Source organism: Odontesthes bonariensis, chromosome 13 (genome assembly GCF_027942865.1).
Source record: "Odontesthes bonariensis isolate fOdoBon6 chromosome 13, fOdoBon6.hap1, whole genome shotgun sequence".
Classification (NCBI taxonomy): Eukaryota; Metazoa; Chordata; class Actinopteri; order Atheriniformes; family Atherinopsidae; genus Odontesthes; species Odontesthes bonariensis.
In genome coordinates this window covers 13736705-13756862 of record NC_134518.1, presented here as the reverse complement: position 1 = coordinate 13756862, position 20158 = coordinate 13736705, and the positions used below count along the sequence as shown (strand labels likewise).

At 41.1% G+C, this 20158-nt stretch overlaps 1 protein-coding gene across 7 annotated transcripts in view; it reads left to right on the top strand.

The window, feature by feature from the left end:
- Window positions 1-16687, top strand: part of ablim3 (actin binding LIM protein family, member 3) — a 45885-nt gene extending 29198 nt beyond the window's left edge. The window contains exons 5-23 of one of the 7 annotated variants that reach the window (XM_075481042.1): window positions 308-434; window positions 594-687; window positions 2874-2961; window positions 3046-3104; window positions 3209-3280; window positions 5956-6117; window positions 6987-7016; window positions 7132-7258; window positions 8757-8852; window positions 9120-9170; window positions 12484-12600; window positions 12788-12858; window positions 13091-13289; window positions 14345-14374; window positions 14705-14760; window positions 14919-14985; window positions 15093-15103; window positions 15228-15308; window positions 15507-16687. In XM_075481042.1, the coding sequence (XP_075337157.1) occupies window positions 308-434; window positions 594-687; window positions 2874-2961; window positions 3046-3104; window positions 3209-3280; window positions 5956-6117; window positions 6987-7016; window positions 7132-7258; window positions 8757-8852; window positions 9120-9170; window positions 12484-12600; window positions 12788-12858; window positions 13091-13289; window positions 14345-14374; window positions 14705-14760; window positions 14919-14985; window positions 15093-15103; window positions 15228-15308; window positions 15507-15620 (1652 nt within the window). In that variant the 3' untranslated portion in view covers window positions 15621-16687. Of the gene's footprint in view, window positions 1-307; window positions 435-593; window positions 688-2873; window positions 2962-3045; window positions 3105-3208; window positions 3281-5955; window positions 6118-6956; window positions 7017-7131; window positions 7259-8756; window positions 8853-9119; window positions 9171-12465; window positions 12601-12787; window positions 12859-13090; window positions 13290-14344; window positions 14375-14704; window positions 14761-14918; window positions 15104-15227; window positions 15309-15506 lie in introns of all 7 variants that reach the window. The other 6 variants (XM_075481038.1, XM_075481037.1, XM_075481036.1 and 3 more) reach the window with 6 other exon arrangements.
- Window positions 16688-20158: the final 3471 nt, after the last annotated feature.

Here is a 20158-nt window from a genome sequence, read left to right as displayed (position 1 = left end):
TTAGAAATGGTCATACCTGCTGGGGCAAACATCAATGGGAAATAGAATATGTAATATGCTTGCATTTATACAGTGTGCATGTGCATCAAGGACATCATCAACTACAACATCCTTTATTAGTGAAGCTGTTTATTAAGGAACTGTGGTAGAACATTAGAAATGAACACTCAGGGGCACAGTAACCGTTTGACTTTTGCCTCTCTCTCTGTCTTTTACCTTCCCTTTTTTCCCTCAACTTTTCCTCTTCCTCTATCTGTGTTTCCTCATGCATCTTCCTTTTTGTCTCTCACACATGCCTCCTCTCCAGACTGCGCTGGATGTGGAGCTGAGATCAAGCAGGGTCAGTCTCTTCTGGCGTTGGAGAAACAGTGGCACGTCAGCTGCTTCAGATGTCAAACCTGCAACATGGTCCTTACTGGAGAGTACATCAGCAAGTGAGTGTGTAGAGAGGGGGAAACTACAGAGAGACATTGTCTGCTCTGATGTCTCACTTTGCGGCTCTTTTTTTTCCTATCCAGTTTCCCCAGATAAGTTACAGTAAACTGTGCATTTGAGCCACTACGGCACTATCTTTTCTGTTCCTTGTGTTGTAGGGACGGAGTGCCATACTGTGAAGCAGATTACCACGCCCAGTATGGGGTGAAATGTGAGACTTGCAACAGATACATCAGTGGACGAGTTCTAGAGGTGAGATTTTAGCATCAGAAGAAGCCAACAGAGACTGAGCTGCACATAATCTCTACAAATCTGTGGTCATACAGAAATCCAAATTGGGAGATGCCTATAGTAACTGAGCCTAATCAACATTATCAGAAATGAGCAGTCGCATTTCATCCTCAGCTCCGCTTAAGCCCCGCTGTGCTCCAGGGAGCGGGCGACTTAAGATTGAGTGATAAAAAGTGTGTTTGGAAACAATTCAGCTGAATTGTTGTAGCTGTGTTCAACATCAGAGCATATGCACCCTTTTACAGGGTTCCCTCCTGAAGTGACAGGCTGCAGTAACAACTGGCAAAAAGCTGGACTGAATTTTAACATTTTGTAAGGAGTGAAGAGGAAAAAGGGAGCTATAAAAAGATTAGCGGGTCAAGAGGGATGGGGAAAAAAATGGTAGAGGGGGAGACACATTACAGAATCTGCTGTGAGAAAAATGTGCTTTTACACTGAAGCAGTTTCTGAAAGAGATGGTAGAGGTCAGCAGTGAAAGGAGGGCCACGGAAGAGAAGAAGCTGAGGTGAAATGTTCAACAAAGAAGTGAAAGGAAATACTTAAGGTGGTAGAGATGGAAATAATGGAAGTGATTTAGTTCAGATGCTAATTCAATGTTTTGGAGGAGCCTCTGGAGGGTGTCTCTTGTCTGAGGAGAGCATGTTTTTTTTCAAACTTTGTTGTACACGCACATACAACACACATACAGGGCCAAATTTCCCTGTGGTCCTTTGCTTGTCAGAATAACTGGTGTAAAGTGCTTTGTTCCTGACTGTCAGCCTCCATGGCCTATTTATAGACATGGGGACATGTCAGCCTTTATACGCAAGTCTCTCCTTCGTTTTCCTCTATGTCTATCTCACTTTATCTTTGAACGCGTGTGTGTGGGTGGGTGTGTGTGCGCGCTTGCACATATTCAGTCTGTTTTCCTGTCAAGTTTTGATAGCAAGGAAAAACACTTCTTTAAGATGCAGCATGCAACTGATCTACCTCAAAGGAAGCCTAATCTAGATTTAGTCCCCAGACTTAAAGCATACAATCCATTAAAAATAAGAAAAACTGATGGGTTCCATCTTGGGAACTTTTGTGTTTATGGACTATCCTATGTTACAAACCTGGACTGTTTTGTCCATGTCAGTGCCTGTGTTGATGATTAGGCTTGTTGCATAGAGAATATATTTTGTCCAATTTCACAGAAGATCCTAAAACCTTCTTTTCCTTCCTTTTATTCCACTTGACATCTCAGTTTAACAATAGATTTAGCAGCCCATTAACGCCAGCGCAGAGAATGGAGGCCTTATTAGAAACAGTAGCAGAAAATTTCTGAACTGATACCATATGATCAGAGATCTGTTGCTCGGAAAGCAGGGGACTGAAATGCTGCATCCTCGCCAGGCTTTCATTTCACAGTAACCTGAGCGGAGCCCTTGCACAGCGAGCGCGGGTATTATTTAAGGTGCAGCTCAGATACAATTAACAATCATGCTACACGCTGGCATTTCTTGCAGAGAACATATAAAGATTTGCTTTATGAAGATTAGGAAAAGTCAGTGCAGCATGAAATTGCATAAAATGATACTCCACCACACACAGTTAAACTTGCATGCTCTGTGTGTTCGCTTGACATAGTTCAGGTCTGCTTGTCAGCAGTGCTTCTATAAATAGGAATTCTCTAATGGTGTGTCAGAAAAAGGCAGAGGTGATGGGACGGGGCCACGCCTCAGCCATCAGTCCTGCAGAGACACGTGAGAATCAGCAGGCCCATGAACCGCATCCACGTTATGTGTCCATTTTGCCTACGCCCTGCATCTATGCTTGGATCTGTCCCCTCAGGGGATGTCTTAGGACATGTTTAACATTCCTGTGTCCTTCACCAACATGGCCACCCTCCTTCTCTGCATTGCACATTCTTTTCCTCATGTGACTGACCTACAGGGAGTTTTGCTCTAATTATGGCATGGGGAGAATGGGTGGTGGCGTGCTTTTGATTTCTGCGTGAAGCAGCTACCGCCCATCTTGTAATGTCTTAGCACTCTCTGAGGTCACTCTTGGTCAAGTGATGCACGGTAGAAAACACGAAGACAATGCGTTCTCAAGGTTGGGGTGCAATTTGTAGATTATACTCTTCATGGTGATAATTTATGTTCAGTCACTTCTCTGTCTTTCAGGCAGGAGGGAAACACTACCACCCGACCTGTGCTCGATGTGCCCGCTGCAACATGATGTTCAAAGAGGGAGAGGAAATGTACCTGACAGGTAAAATCCGAACCTCACACTTGCCATTGTTGATGAATTCACGGAATGCACCAACACCTGTTGTTCTTTCGTCTTGCTCACCAGGGTGTGAGGTGTGGCACCCTTTATGCAAGCAGGCGGCGAGGGCAGAAAGGAGACTCAGGGTGAGGAGGAGTTTCAAATGAAAATATGCCAATGGAAATGTCATTTTCTCAGTGTGTGCATTTTTGTCATTCTCCACCTTCCTTGCTTTGACTGTACCTCACAGCACAGACGCCTTTCCGAGACCTCCATCTCTCCACCGGGATCCTCCATAGGCTCTCCCAGTAGAGTTATATGTGTAAGTAACCTGTGGCTCTGCAACTTTTAGTAACCTTTGGCTGCCGTTGATCTTAAACCTGAGGCGCACTTGCGGCACCAGAAACACAAACACTACCCACAGGCTTGAATGGTTAAGCACCAATCTGCAAGGCTGCTCACTCCCTTGGCCTGTTCCCTCGTCTGTGTCTAACCTCTGTCGTCATCACTTGTGTTGTGTCAGTATTTTGTTAAGTAGCTTGTTGTGACGTTGTGAACAACAAGACACAGCAAAACGGAAGTTTTCCCAATCAAGATTGGTCAAGTTTTACATCTGTGATGTCCATTTTTAGTCTATAGTGGCAAAAATGAAAGATAAATGTTGTGAGATAAAGATGTGAGCATTACTAGCTGTATGTCTCTGGAAATGACAGTGTCAGCCCATCAGTTATTAATCTGTTTTGATCCACCAGTGTTGTGACCATTTGTGGATCCTGCACATTTCCAGATTGTCAGAGCAGATGGACAACTGTAAAAAAAATTATGTCTCTTATTGCTTTGATTTAGAATTTGAAATCCTGAAGTAATTTAAGCGTAGATAAGTCTTACTGACAGTGAATGTATGGACGGTGTTGATAGTGTATGCTTGAAGTAAAAATCTGTCTTTTTTTTTTGAAGATAAGTTTTTATTTTAGTTTTGGTGTTCTTGGCAGAACTGACAGAATTTGTAGATATCTTGGCAAGGACCCAACTTTTAAGCACAGTCCACATATTTCTGATAGGACTGAGGTCAGGACTTTCGGGAACCCCTTTGTTTGTCTGTTTTCTCCATTCAACAGTAAGCTTTGATGTGTGTTCAGAGACTATGTCCTCTTAGAACACCTAATTATATCCAAGTTTCAACTCACTCGCTGATCATTTGGGGTTTAGCTGAAGAATTCAGAAGCAGTTCTTTGTCATTTCATCCACATCGTGTAATCAGTAAGCAAATTAGTTGGAAAGCATGATTTTACCGCCACCATGAACAACTGGTACAATGTTCGTGGTTTGAATTGCTTTTGCTTTGTTCTTTGTCGTGTTGGTCTGCTGCAAGCTTAAAGGGATAGGTCACCTCTTTTGACATAAAGCTGTATGACATCCCATATTGGTAATATCATTTATGAACATTGACTTACCCCCTGCTGCGTCCTGTGAGCCGAGTTCCAGCCTCGTTTTGGCGTTGACGAAGGTAGTCCGGTTAGTTGGCTGGGGCTTAAAAAATAAAGCGTCTTGCTTCTCAAAACGATATACGTTCAAAAGAGTAATACATTTGCATCACAAAATCGTTCATCCAGAAAACGTCAGACCTCACAATCGCTTGGCGCTATTTCTCTCTCCCTTTGTATCACTACGGGCTGTGTAAACTGTGCAGACCGAAGTGCAGACCCAGCAGTCCCCTGCTTCCGAGCAGCAAACACCGTAACAGGTGCGGCTATCGCTAGGTGGCTGAACGCATTGATATGAAGGGAAGCAAAAATAGCGCCAAGCGATTGTGAGGTCTTACTTTTTCTTGATGAACGATTTTGTGATGCAAATGTATTACTCTTTTGAATGCATATCGCTTTGAGAAGCAAGACGCTTTATTTTTTAAACCCCAGCCAGCTAGCCGGACTACCTTCGTCTACGCCAAAACGAGGCTGGAACTCGGCTCACAGGAGGCAGCAGGGGGTAAGAAAATGTTCATAAATGATATTGCTAACATGGGATGTCATACAGCTTCATGTCAAAAGAGGCGAACTATCCCTTTAAGTTGAGCTTGGAGGTGTCCATTTTGGAGCAGGACCTTTGTCCTGGATGACAGCCTCTCAGTCCACGACACTGCAAAACTCTATTTCAGAAACTTTCAGTTCATTGCAAATGTGCACTGAGCTTGTTGGACTTTTCCATCACTTTATATGTTTGCACAGAAAATACACCAGTTGCAGTCAACCGTGATCAGTAGCAGGAAGCCCTGGCAAGTTCAGATATATTTTAGAACTTTAACCACCACTGAATTAATAATCTGAACAAGGGTATGCATATTCCTTAGCCTGCATGCACCGTGTTTTATGGTGTTTTATGGTGTTTTATGGTGTTTTATGGTGTTTGATGGGTAGATGGACAGATAGATGTACAGATAGCTTAGAATGTGAAGCTTGTCAGCATAGGCAGTACAGAATTGGACCACTTCCATCATTACAAGTCCTCAGCCTGCTGCTCAGCAGTCTGCTGAGTGTAGCTGTATATAACGGCAGTATTAGCATGTCAAGGGTTGCTTGCAAGCATGCTAGAGTCCCTGCTCTCTGCTCCGCTCTTTTCTCATAATCAATGACCTTTCTGTTTAAGGTGATGGATGAGGGAGAAACGCAGTGTAAGCAGACTTGTCCTCCCTACTGTCTCCACACCTCCCCTATTTCTCACCCTCTCTGGCTGTCTTTGCTTCCTCTGCTTTCTTTCTCACATGTGCTTGGCTGATGAAGGTCAACAACTTACAGCACTGTCAAGCTCTGCAGTGTGCATGTGTCCATTTTATGCTACTGTGTGCTTCATCAGCTCTTGTTGGCTCATCACTCTACGTACACCTGAATGATAACATTGGTGGAGTTTTCATTCTACTCTTTGCATTGTCCATGCGGTTGATGTTGGGTCTTGTTGCTGTTGTCTCTGTCTGTGGTGGGTGTGTTTGTGTCCTCTCTCCAGGCCAGAGTGGAGAATGAGATCCTAGATTATAAGGACTTAGCTGCCCTGCCAAAGGTCCGGGCCATATACGAGGTCCAACAGCCAGATCTCATTTCCTCCTCATACCAGCCGTACCACAGATACACCTCTGATGACAGGCTAGACAATTACAGCTATGGGGAGGTACAACTTCAACACACTTTTCAGGAGAAGTGAAAGCGTGTGTCCTCATAAAGCCTATTTGCTTTGTTGGGCTCGTTGTTTCTTTTTTTTTTTTTTTAAACAGAAAAATGCTTCTAGATTTGTTGCCGTCTGTTTTTATGATTTTGATTTGGTAAAACGATTGAGCTCATGATTGAAATTCCTATTGAAACTGGCTGTAAAAATGCCATTTGCAAAGTCAGTTTAATAAGGTTTGATATTCAGAAGCATTCCTCTTTTTTTCATTTCCCTTCATATTACTGGGGGTACGCAGTGAACTTTGCAAGAAGACTTTGTTCACAGTGAGAAGCTGTGAAGTTTGTACTTTTTATAGCTGTGAATAAAACATTTGAAAAACATTTAATCAAACTTAATTAAAAATAATGAACCTGAAGTGTTTACTGCCTGACAGAAAAATTCTTCCCCAGTAAATGTCTAACGTATAGGGTACAGGATTAGTTGAACATTTTGTCAGTTGTTGTTTTATTGCCAAAACTTTGATGAGAAGAACGTTGCCACTCTCATATCTGTCTGCTTTGTGTGCATTGAAACTGCTTTGAAGTTTAAAACATATACATAAATGGTATTTTGACAGATATTAAAGTGATATCTTACAAAGCAAATTAGCTGTGTTCCCTAAAAAAAAATCCAACTTTTCCTGTTTAAAAAAAATCAGTTTTGAGTGAAAAACTGTTAAATTGAGTAATGCTTTATTCATCCCAAATTGGGAAATGATTCAGTCTGTCTGGTCATTTTTCTTCTGGTCAGTTAAATATGTGACACTCGGAATTTTGTTTTTGATATCCTGACTACTCCAAAAGATAACTTCTCTGTCTCCACTGATTCTGCAGTCACTTGGGACTCTCTCACCATATTCTCAGGTAAGTGTTCGTGCTTGCTGTAAGGTCCAACAAGTGAACTCATGTCATATTTGCCTGTCACTAAGAGAACACTCTGCCACCCTTTAAGTTGAACTGATCTCCCTGGTCTTTTCAGGACTATGACAGCCTGGATGCAAAGCAGCTCCGCTGCTCCAGTCCAGGATATATCGACTCCCCGACATTTAGTCGTCAAGGCATGTCTCCCATCATGCCTCGCTCTCCTCAGCACTTTGGCTACCCTGGTAAGAAAAGTGGCATCTAATGCAAAATTGTTTATTATTCAATATTTTTTGGACTTTGTTTTGTTTTGCACCAATTAGGCAAACAAATGACGATGTTTTATACAACCCTAACTTAAAGTTGGTACAGTATGGGAAATGGAAATAACATTGAATACATTTTAAAACGGCATGATTCTTGCATTTACTTTCCTCTTTCTTTAATTATTTCTTTAACTCATTAGATTCATATAATTTATGAAGACTCATCCTTCTTTGCATTTCAGGTCTGCAACTCATTCTGAAAATGAAAAACTCTGTAATATTACCATATTGTGTCCTATTCTTCCTGAAAGCAAGTTTTCGGTTGTGCAACAGTACGCCGCATTTCAAAAGTCTCTGAATATCCTTTATTGGAAAGAGTTTGGGGCTGTGGGCAAGCCATTCCAATACCCTCTTCTTCTGCAGCCACGCCTTTGGGATTTGTGCAGAATGTGGTTAGGCGTTGTTTGAAAATATATGGATGACTCTGGAAAAGTCTTTGTCTTGAAGGCAGCATATGCAGCTGCATAATATCAACATACTAAAGTAATGCTTCCAATCACAGGATTATAAATGGGATTTGCCATATGGACTGATGCAACCACATACCATCACAGAGCCTGCGCTGGTTACTGACTCTGGATGGTGCTTTTCCACTTTGAACACTGTATCCAATGCATACAGTGTTCATTTCTTCCACACAAGATCTTGAACACTGATACAAATTTCCACTGTGTGATGGTCCATCCCTGGTGCCTCTGAGCCCAGAGCCGCCTCTAGTAACTCTGTATGGTTTCCTAATCTCTTGCTTTAGTGGTTATATCAGCAAGTGATGAATGATCGTTTTCGATGTAGTGCCTTTTTCCACCGCAATAACATTAAATTGCCTGTCTTGTTTTTTGTTTTTTTGTTTTGTTTTTTTCTGGAATGTGTTGCAGGCCTGCAATCTAGAAAAAGGATGTACATCAACATATGAAATGACATGTACACGAAACACGACAACACGAAAAGTCTTGGGTTAATACTCTCTGTAATGGCATAAAATTCAAAGCAGATGTAGGAATCGCTGCATTTTTAGTAGACATCAAGCTGTTTGTCATTTTCATCTGTTTGTCATCAGCACCCTTGTAGCTACTAAGAAAATATAGATAATGTTAGTGAGGAAATGGAATAAAAGAATACCCACATCAGGCCAGAATGTGATAATACTTGTCTCATTGTCTCATTTGCTGCGGTTGCTTCTTGGTTGTCATTTCATGTAACTGTGCACCTATGCAGTGATACTGTGATTACTGTTATCAGATGCCTTCTGTATTGTTAACAAGTATATGGCCTTTATCATTGCATAAGAGGAAGAGTTATTCAGTGTCAGCTTGTAATGTAAAGACACATTCTAGCAGGTTAGTTTTCATCTGCATGTGTTAAGGCCTTTCCTCACGCTCATGTTTCCTTTGCTGTGATTGGCTGTGGCTGGCTGCAGGCTCTGAGAGTGGCAGGAGTTCACCTTGTTATGGCCAAGAGGGGCGCCCAAGCACACCCACCACAAACCAGCCCCCTAAACATTTTCATGTACCAGGTAGGACTCTTCATCTCCCCACTGCATCGCTCACAATCCTCATAAAGTTTTCAGTAGCTGCTATTCACAAACGCAAGTCATTCAGAAAGTAACACATAATCACTCAGGCATAGTCTTCTCATCATACTGCATCTTTACCATCTTTTATCTTCCTTTACAACGAACCTCCTCCTTCTTTTCCTGTCCCATCATCCCAGTAGCAATTCACTTCTTCTCCTCCTTTACTCCTCCACGTTTCACCTCTTCATCTCCTCTTTCTCTCCTCAGCCACAGGGGACCCCAACATCTACAGGAAGCCTCCCATCTATAAGAGATCGGGTACAGTGCAGTTAGCCCCGCCTTACCCTGCCTGTCCTCCTGTCAGTTTAGTCATACTGTGTTTGATATTCAACATAGATGTTTTTGCTGACCTGAGCCCTCAGCATTGGCTGGTTTAACTGCACTTGGCTAACAATGACAGATGAATGGAAGGGATTGATGTGATAGAAGAGGCACGGGGGACAATACCCTTTGACTTGTGGAGCTTGTTTTAGAGCTGGAAGAAAAGAGAAAGTCAAATCTTTTGCATTTGAGGCTGTAGCCTAATGTAGAAGAGCAGTGCTTTGTGTATGCCACAAGGATTATGCGTAAGCCTGCTTCTGTGTGCAGTTCCGGATAGGTTCTTGATAGTAAACGAGGATGGAGCAGGCCATGAATGAAGTGAGGGTTTGTTCAAGTGTGACAAGTACTCAGTACATGTGACTCTGGGGAGACACATTTAACCAGAATAGAACAGAACAACAGAACAAAGCCCAGCAAGAAGCTTAATTATTACAAGAATTTGCATTAGCTTTGGAGTCATTTTGTTTTCTCAGCCTTGCCTAGTAACCCATTGGTCAGAGTGTGGTTTAAAAAGATGCTTTGTTGTTTTTTCCAAGGAGCCAAGTAGAACCTGGAGATTGGCTGCAATTGGGCTGATTGTAAAAAAACACATCTAGCACGGGCGCGAGAATTATGTCAATTATGTGCATTTATGCTGTTAGGTCAAATAGCATGGCAGTACAGTTAACACAAAACGCAATTTTTTTGTTTTGTTTTGTTTTTTGCAAGTCATTAAACTCAAATGCACTCCAGCCATCTGGGTAGCGTGTCTGAGTGTAAAAATGCAGAAGAAAGAGGCTCACTCTCCCCTCGTCACATTGCACTTAAAAAGGCTTTCCAGCTGAGAGTCACAGGATCTTTTGACTAAGGATAGTCTATCTTTGTTGTTGTCTTGCATGCTCCTCTGTGCTGTACACCATGTGTTGGTTAGTGAACACTGTGTCGACACGTGTATAAAAACTTCTACCCTCCTGTATTTCACAGCTATAAGATTAGTTCATCACTGGTCATGTTTTCGTGCAAAGACACATTTTTGCTGGTATGAACATGTGAGCATATGCTGCAAACAGCAAGATTAAAAATGTTTCAGCTCGCCTCGTTAGAATCCTGACAGTTAACTCATACGTGGACATCAGTCTCATTGATCTTTCTTGTACTTTATGGATTCCTTAATAGCTATTGATTATCACTTTCTCTTGTTTCAGGACTAAACACCATTGACGTTAAAACCAAAGCCACAACAGAAACATTTGAAACGTTTCTTTGTGGACTCTAAGCCAGTTATGTTCTAATCTTTTAGCTAAGTTTGCTACCTGTATGGAAAAAGAGGTTCTATCAAAAGTCATCTTATTGCCTTTTTAATCTCCTCTTCCGTATGGGCAGCAAAGCCTCACATTCTCATATTCCCCTGGATGCTCCAATAATGTTTCCCTTTTCTTTTTGCCTCTTTTTTTATTGCATCCAATCACTTTAATCACTTCCCTCCACCCTCTGCTCCACTTTACCTGGTGACCTTGCCACTGTAAGTATTCTCCCTCTGCTCGCTCATTCTTAGTGAATAGATATTTTTACATCTTCCTTTCTGTGCGTGGCTCGCAGATGTGTCGCTGAAGAAGCGTGTTGTGGTGTGCGTGTGTGAGTGTGGCTCGCTGTTAAGTTGACAGTACTGTACATGTCCAATTGATGAGAAAGTCTAGCACAAGTGTCCTCCATCATGTTCATAGGAATCCAATGGATTGTGAATTGGGGCCGGCATGGCTAACAGAGTGCAGAGCAATCTATGTGACATTACACTGCATGTTATCCCCACTGACTGTGCTGTAGTGTGGAGTGGCATCAATATCATCCTCTCACAATGCTTGTGAAAAGACTGTGTGCCTCAGGCTAAGCTGTAACTGAACCCCCTTGAATGCAAGTTATTGTCCTACCATTGGCTAAAACATTGATCTTGTCTAACAGGAAAGTTGAATATCATGACTGAAAACTAGTAATATAAAAAGGATATTTCAGTGTGTATCTTTGTCATATTCGTTATATGTTTTCCTTTGTATACGAGAGTGCAGTTGGTACGCTGTGTAAAAATGTTACTGGAAACAGAATGTTATTTATCATATTATGTCACAAACCAAAGTTTTATTCACAAAAGAACGTATTGAATGTTGAAAGTGAAACATTTTCCTATTTCCTGAAAAATGTTAGCTAATCTTGAGTTTGATAGTTGCATCACATCTCAAAACATTTTGGGTCAAGCCCACGTTAATCACTCAGCCCCTTCTTCTTTTAACACCAGCCTGTAGACGTCTGGAAACTGAGGAGATCAGCTGTTGAATCTTTGAGAGGAACATCGTCTCATTCTTGTCTGATATATGATTCTAGCTGCTCACCAGTCATGCATCTTCTTTGTCGTATTTTGCGTTTCATGATGCTTTCCATTCGGTTAAAGGTCTGGATTGCAGGCCAGTCCAGCTCTCAGACTCTTCTACTTCAAAGCCATGCTGTTTTAAGAGATGGAGTCTATCTTTCTGATATATGCAAAGCCTGAGCATATGTATGGGAGCATATGTTGCACCAAAACCAGTATTGATGGTGCTTTTTATATGTGCAGTTCCATTGGCATTAATGCACTCCCATGATATCAGTGATGCAGGCTTTTGAACGTGCTGAAAACAAGCCAGGTGGGTGCTCTCCTCTTTAGTCCAGAGTACGCGGCGTCCACAATTTCCAAAGCAAAGTGAGCTTTGGCCCACAGAAGACACGGTCATGGCTTCTTGTTTCCCAGACAGAGCTTTAACCTACATTTGTGGATAATATGGTAAAGTGTGTTCACAGACAATAATATCTGGAAATGCCCCTGAGTTCATTCAGTAACTTCCATCACAGAATCATGTTAGTTTTTATTGCTCTTCCATTTGAGGGACAAAAAATCATAGACAGCCAATATAGATTTTTGTTTGTGTCCCTTGCACAGAAATATGTACTCTAATTATTCCCAATTTTACATTAAAGAGCATAATTCTGAAATCGCGACAAAACTTTTTGCCACAGTTTTTTCCAAATTGCTGAACCCAAAAAAAATAATAATAATTGAATCATTGCATTCTGTTTTCCATTACATTTTACGCAGTGCCCCAACCTTTTTGGAATTTGGGTTGTATAACATGTCACTTCCTCAACTATTCCTTCAACAGAAATATCAGCTGCTTTGGTTTTGTCTCTTAATTGTTTTCTTCAAACTCAAAACATTTTGTTACAGACAATCATATGGAAGCAGCCACCAAAAGCAGGACCAGTGAGGACATCCTCAGATCCTCCAGACTGTCCACCTACTCTCCGGAGCCATATGCACAGTCAGAGTCTGACTACTACCCATACACCAGCTCCCCCAGGGGTAAGTAACACTATCATATTTTGGCCAGCAAAGATTTTTTTCACTCAACGAAACGTAGACACAGGAGTGCAGTTCATTTTGTAACTGTGTTGTCATACTTATTTGCTCCCTCGCTTTGTTACTGTTTTCCCACTTGGAGATCTATTTTCATACAAGGGGAATCTCTTTTATCTCTTTTCTCTGTCAGCCTATCGGGCGCCAAGAAGACGATTCTCGACGGGAGGAGATGAAGAGAGTTGGAGTCAGAGTCTTCAAAGAGTAAGAGCTTCATTATTTTCTTTCTCCCTCGCTTCATCATCAGCTTGAAGTTAGCTCTCTCCTCAGAAACACCCCAAAAATAATGCACTTTTAATGGTATGGTGCCCAAACTGTATCTCTTTACTTTTCTTGCTTATTGTATCCTTTATACATTAAATTAGCAGTTTTTCCTGATGCTTCTTTCATTATTCTTCCCCCCTGGTGCTTTCTTCCTCGTACCATCTCCCCTCAGATTGGGAGTGGCATCGGGAGGATGATCCTAAAGGAAGAGATGAAAGCCAGATCTGGTTCCTATGACAACGACCCCTGGGGCAGCGCACGGAATTCTCGTAGTGGGAGCAAGGAAACGCTCAACACAACAGGCTATGGCACAACAGGCTATGGGACAACAGGCTATGGCTCAACGGCGTACAACAACACTATCAACGGCTGTAAGGATCCACCCTGCCCCCCTTAGCGCATCCCCACCTTGTTTGCCTGCAAGTTTGTGAACACCTGCACCTCCAACTGTAGTTCTGCACAGCCATGCTTCTCCCAGTGTGATCACATATGTTGCCACTGGGACTTTTTATGTGCCTCAATATCTGCTGTCACTGTGGTTTGAGTCAAGGGCAGCGAGGTTGTGGATGCAGGTCACAGGGGGTCATGGCTGCTGCAGGGTGGGTGGTTTATTGAGAAAGATTGTTGCTGAACCAACCGTAGGCCAGCAGCAGCAGCAGCAGTAGAGGACATATCCTGTCATTGCTGAGGAGATGTCTGATGAGAATCATGCTGAATGTTTTTAAAGTACATGACAAAAATGTGTTCAAGGAGGTATGTAGAAATGTCAAATGTGATAATGTAAGATCAGACACAAGCAGCGCTGTTTCTGTTTTTCAGTTCAATCAGTTAAGGCCAAGCTTAACTGATTATTTAGCATGTTTTGGCATCTGACATCTAGACACTAGCCTATCGCCCCTATCGCCCTATCGCCATCTCTATCAAAGTGTTTCCTTTTTCTTTTCCCTCTCCTGCTCCATCTTTTTCACAGGGTGCCCTTTCCCCCTAATAGCTTGTTTCTCATTTTTCCCCTAACAAAATAGCTCTCCATATTCTACTCCATCTATCTATGTATCTATCTCACACTCGTGCTCTCACAGCTGCTGTCCCATATCCTGTTTTATTTATGGGCAGTAAAATCTCTCATTAGAGCTATTTTTCAATTGGGAGGGAGCACGAGTGAACAGGACTCGGCTGGCTCTGTTTGTTGGTCATTCCCAGGGCTCAATAGGATTCCAACTTGCTTCTTTTCCGTGTCTTTGTTAAGCCTCTGACTAAACAGATGGCAGTCAAATCTCTGCAGAAATTTTGACTTGAAGTTTTTTTTTTTTGTTCAGAGGAATTTAATCAAAATTCAGGATAGGCTGCAGCATTTCTTTTTCTTTTTAACATAAAAGATATGATTGTGATGTCCGGTAACTGTATGATATGTTTTTTTTTCCCACAGCTCCACGATCTCAGTACAGCTCTGATAGTGGTGAGTTTATTTTGTATAATTGCTTCTTACTGTAAAACAAGGTCACTTACTTTCCCTTAAAGTTTGTGCTTCTGTTTTATTTAAATTCTAGCTGTTTCTTTTCCATTGGAGGCATGCATTGGTTCATAAATTATGTGTTTGCACTGGTTTCACCATCTGTATCCTTGTGCATTCATAAGGAACTTTAACATTTATTTTTGTTTATCTGTGAGCGCCATCTTGTGGCACTGACTGGTACCGATATGTTATCGTGACGTGCCTGAGTGCATTAAAAAGGAATTTACATTTAAGTGGCTTTTTTATTAATATTATTTTCTATGTATATTTTAGATTTTGTTTGTAAGTCAGCCTCACTACCAGGATATGGACGCAATGGCATCCAGCGGGTGAGACCACAGTTAACATGACATGTTCACAGACTGAACTATAGAGCTTATTTATTTATTATATCTTTTCCACCTATTTTAATCTTATCAAGGCTGCTTTATTAGAAAATCCCCGAAGCTTAGCACATACGTTAATCTCACTGTCTCTGCCCCTGCAGCCTCAGAGTGCCGATTGCTACCAGTACCAGTTTGAGAGTGGCAGCGAGGTCAACTGGGGAAGCAGGGGTAATTTTAATAGGAATGTAAAGCACCAGCCTCGTAATAGATTGCTGCTGTTAATTCAGTCTTTTTATGTAAAGTACTCATGTGGCTCTATTTTTCTTTTCTTCCAGCAGAATACAAGGTGAGGTATTAACGTTCAATAATCCATTCCATGAGCAGTATTCTTTAGGTTGAATTTTCACAGTGATTTTGTAACAAAATATGTGAAATGAATTTAGATTGTGATTACCTCTCCTGCCCTGCAGATTCACCCCTACGAGTCGCTCATTGTCACCACCAGAGGGCGCAACAGGCTGCCCAAAGACGTAGACAGAGCCAGACTGGAAGTAAGTTATGAATGGGACATGTTATGCTGCCTTTTGATTTGACTTCTAACATTGAATATTATGATATGATTCTAGTGTTAAAGTATGGTTTTAATATTTTTCAAATGTAAAACTTGTAGATTGTGTCCTTGTCAAACTTATCATAGATAGAAAAAATATGATATGCGTTAACATATTGTCCTTGCCCTTGTCTCTTAGCGCCACCTGTCTCCAGAGGAGTTTGTCCAGGTGTTCGGAATGACCGTGGAAGATTTCGACCGACTGGCTTTGTGGAAGAGGAACGAGCTAAAGAAACAGGCACGACTGTTTTAATAACATACGGACATGTGTAAAAAAAAAACTGCCCTAAGTAGACTGACTGTTGGACGAACAGGATGACAAGAAGACTTCTTCTCAGTTACACTGCCATGCCTGAGAACCTGTTCTAGATCTCCTCATATGACAAACCAAATTCTGGTCACACCAGAGTGAACTTCTGAGATTAAATGGAAGGCCACAGAGGCATCATGCAGAGGGAGTGTAAGCAATAGAGACTGTCATACTGTAGTGTTGTGCTTTTCTTAAGTCCAAATGATGGAGGAAGACATGAGTGTGCCCCAAGAGAGTGTCTGTGACCAGAGCTGCTGTACTAAGACACAATGAGGAGAATTATGGCTTTGCCTTATTTGTTATGCTCTCTTAGTTATGACTGTGCAGCACCAGCAATCTTAATGAGTAGAATGTAGATACAGTATATAATTTATGACACTTTATCAGTGTGAATGATTAGAAGAAAAAAAAAGAATGAGTGTGAGCTTACAGCATCAAGATCCTTTGGTTTTTGATGCCTTTTGTCGACTTGTTCTAATTTTTGATTTCCTACACGTAACAGTGTCCCCTCTAGTTTACACTAACACTGATAAAGAAAGAAAACGATCCGAGGTGGACAAAAACTTCTCAACTGTTTGCCTGAGCTGCATTGATTTGTGTGACACTTAAAACCAAAGTGAGAATGAAGATCACTTCCATGTAGTGCCGGTTAAATGATTAAAGGTCACTGTGCAGCTGTATGGTAACCTGAAAGAATGTGCAATCCACTATATTTAGTAGGTACAGTAAAAGAAGCCTCAACTCTGTTCTCCTGTTTGCTACTCATTGCAATAGAACGATGACATGATGTTTAAGGATGAGCATTGAGGTCATCCGTACATTTACATTCACTATTATTTCTATTCTTTTACAATTCTAATTTTGTAGCTACAGAGATTATATTCCCTCTCAAAGAAACACTCTGCAAGGTATTTAACATGCCAGCAAAGATCCAGGGTTGTTGATGACTTTACTTCCTTTGAATACTGTTATTTTTGATTTTGTCACTAAAATTAAACTGCAACTCAAAATCTGTCTCCTCTTTCTTTCATTTCTAATAGTCTGCTTGTGTAGTACATTGTTTTGTTTTTCTTAAGGAAATTTGCTGATTCTCTACACAGTTGGATATGAAAATTGATACCACTAGATTGAATACATTTCTATGATTAAAACCAAGGGCATTTCCTGCTCGGTAATCAACATATTAGTGAGATCAAAGCGGGGAGATTTTAACAGATCAGCTGTAACATTAAAACTATATTAAATAGAGGTGAAGTGAATTACTTTTCAAATTGGACCTAATAAAGGGGTGCTTTATACTCGGCAGCAAATTAACAGACAGTTCTCAAAATGTCCGAAGCAGAATAAACGTGGCAAGTGTAATCTGAGCAAAGGATTAAATTATGAAGGCAATCACTGGTGTTAAAGTGTCTCCAAATTGTTCAGGTTATGTAGAGTCTTTCTGGTGTGCAGTGGTTAGTACATAGCAAACGTGGTCAAAGGAAGGATAACCAGTAAACTAGTGTTGTGAACATGGGCGCCCACTGCTTACTAATGTGTGATGGGAGAGAACGATGGTCAGTGCGGCCATCTATTAAAAGAGATATTAATCCTAACTGGAGAGGTGTCACTATGCTTAATGCATACCAGCTTGATATCAGTGTCCAGGCTAACCTCTGAAGGATGCTAATATATTCAAAGTGAGAACAAGCTTGAAACATGGACTATGCCAAAGGAAAAAGGAAACCTTGTCTCATCAAGCTTATATACAATAAATGGTAAGATATATAAGAGAGAGTGGGGTAAGATAAGCCAGTAGATAAGTTGACCCACCCTCTGTATTTTGAAAACAATGCACTTTTATTGTCATATGACTATTCATTCAGGAGGATCCATCATTTCTGCCAGACAGTAAAAAGAAGAAGCACATGGGAGGAGTGATAAGCACCAGTTTGTCAAGGTACAATCTCGGCATATCAGACGTAATGGCTGCTACATCAATGTCGATTTATCCAAGTCTAAAAATATTAATGTTGCATGTTGGTCACTTTTCAGCATTTAGAACTATGCAAATCATTTATCTAAACATTTACCTGAACTGGTAAGTTGGCTAGTTTTTTTTCCAGAATATCTGTTACAAGGCAAAGTGGGCCAAATGTAAATTTAGCCAGGCTGTAGTTTGGACAAACTGAGAGGAAAGAACAAAGATTTACATTTTGATGCAACCTTAATGAATGGAGTGCTGAACATATATATATATACATATATATTGTTTTATTTTTATTTTTTTTTACTTTTGCATCATTTTCTCTTATCTTGAGGAGCACAAAGGTAAAAGTTGGCCCATCTTACTTCACTATCTCCTATGCATCATCCATATGGAGAATAGATGGCTGGGGGTGTCATGGGAGGAAATCAAGCTCAAACAGGCGTTGGGCAGCGCTCTGTTCGTAAAATGAAAGGTCCGGAAATGTGGATGTAAATGTTGTGTCACAGACCACAGATGCCCATTGATGGCAGCTGCATTCCCAGGTGGCAGTGGCTCCTAATGCAAGGATGATTTTCCCAAACACATTCTAAGAATGAGTCCAGGGATGTTTTGAGGAGCTTAAGGAATTGAGGGGGTGGAATTGTCAGCCAAACTCCCTTGAGCTCAGTCTGATTAAAGATCTGCAGGGTGTGTTGGAAAAACAAATTTGATCCACGCCTGGCAATTTATAGGACACAATAGTTCTGCTGCAAATGTTTTGGTGGCTGATAACCACCTGTTCAAGCATAGCTTCAACGTTTTATCAGAACTCATGCCTCCAGGGGTTGGAGCTGTTTTGGTGGCAAATGTAGGACCGACACTATTAGAAACCCACCTGCAGTAGACGTTGACACCATGCAACAAATATGGACTGTGTTATACAAACCCACTCTGTATGATTATCAAATCAAATCAAATTTATTTATGTAGCAAATTTCATGTACAAATAGTTCAAAGTGCTTTACATAAAATAAAAGCATTGCAGCAGGGAGTGCAAGAAGTGAAACAAATAAATAAAGAGAAACAAATAAAATCATTTAAATGAATTTAAAAACAGGCAACAGTCTAGATAAGTTAAAAGATATTTCATGCATAGACACATGAGAAAAGAAATGTCTTTAACCTGGATTTAAAAATGTCTACATTTGGTGAAAGTTTAATCTCCACTGGCAGTTTGTTCCACTTGTATAATATGTATAAGATTTTTGTATTTTCTTGTATAAGATTAGGATGTAGAAGTGACACAGTGTAAAAAGGATTTGCTTGAATCACAAGGGATTTTTCTGGGTTTGAACTGTTGTAGTGAACAAAAAAATAAAAGTGCTTTTCTGAAGGCCTGCATGCTGAGTAGCTTTTAATTAAGCTGGAAATGTACAGCTCCAACAGATGAATAATGCATCAACATCGGTGAAATTAAACTTTATTTTCTGCACATGCAAGCTCATATTATTGCATATTGGTGTGGGTTATGCACTGTTTGCTTTTTGAATGACTGCATGTATGTCCATCTACCTCTAAAAAATTCTCATCTGCTGCGGCAGAGACGATGTAGATGGATGTTAGAACCCAGAACCTGTTGGAGGTATCAGTCTTCACATGGCCCTCCTCTGACTGGCTTCTGCTTCTTCAAACTAAGAGCACTCTGACTGCTATCAAGAGCAGCTAAGACACTGGTGACTCATAAGGGCTTCACACAACCCTGTGTAAGAAAAAAAAAGAAAGAAAAAAAAGATTGTGTCGCATTTAGAGAATTTGTCCACTGGCAGAAATCTTATGTGATACTCATGACCATGTCCGCCAAAAAAAGATGAAGCACTGCCAGTGGGGACTGTCCACATCTTTTCCTCTCATCAGAGAAGGAGCCTTAGGGAAGTGGTGATGAGCTGAGAGAGAGAGTATCTCTTAAATTGAGTGAAACCCTATTTCGGTCAGAGGAGGCCTCACCTTTAAACCACCTTGATCTGTCAAAGGGATTATGATTTATTGTGTCATTAATTGTTGACTAGATAAATGTGCCACAGAGAATACAATTACCAGCAATTCCTTTGTTGGTTCATTTTAAGCCAGAAAATTAAACCTATTCAGCGGGATGAATGACTTTGTTTATGCATTTGAGATCCAAACGACCCAGTTGTATCAACCATATGATTGAGGTGGGTCTAATATGCCGCTCATGCTTTTGCATCTAAGTGGGGCATCTGGCAAATGTGCTGGCTGTTCGCTGTTTAAATTGTGTGCAGACTCTACCTACAGGGTGTGTAAATGGATTCACAGCTCCATCTGCTTTTGGCGTTTTTAGTGGCAAACTGGGTTTCTCCCACATGCTCCCATTTAGGGAGGGCTCTGAAAGTAGTTCTATGCACGCGGTAGACTTTAGGACCCGGCAGAGAAAGCAGCCTGGCCCGACCTGCTGATCTGTCTTGTATTGAGTGTATCTGTCAGCGGCTGCAGCCCCCCACACGCCCTCACGCGC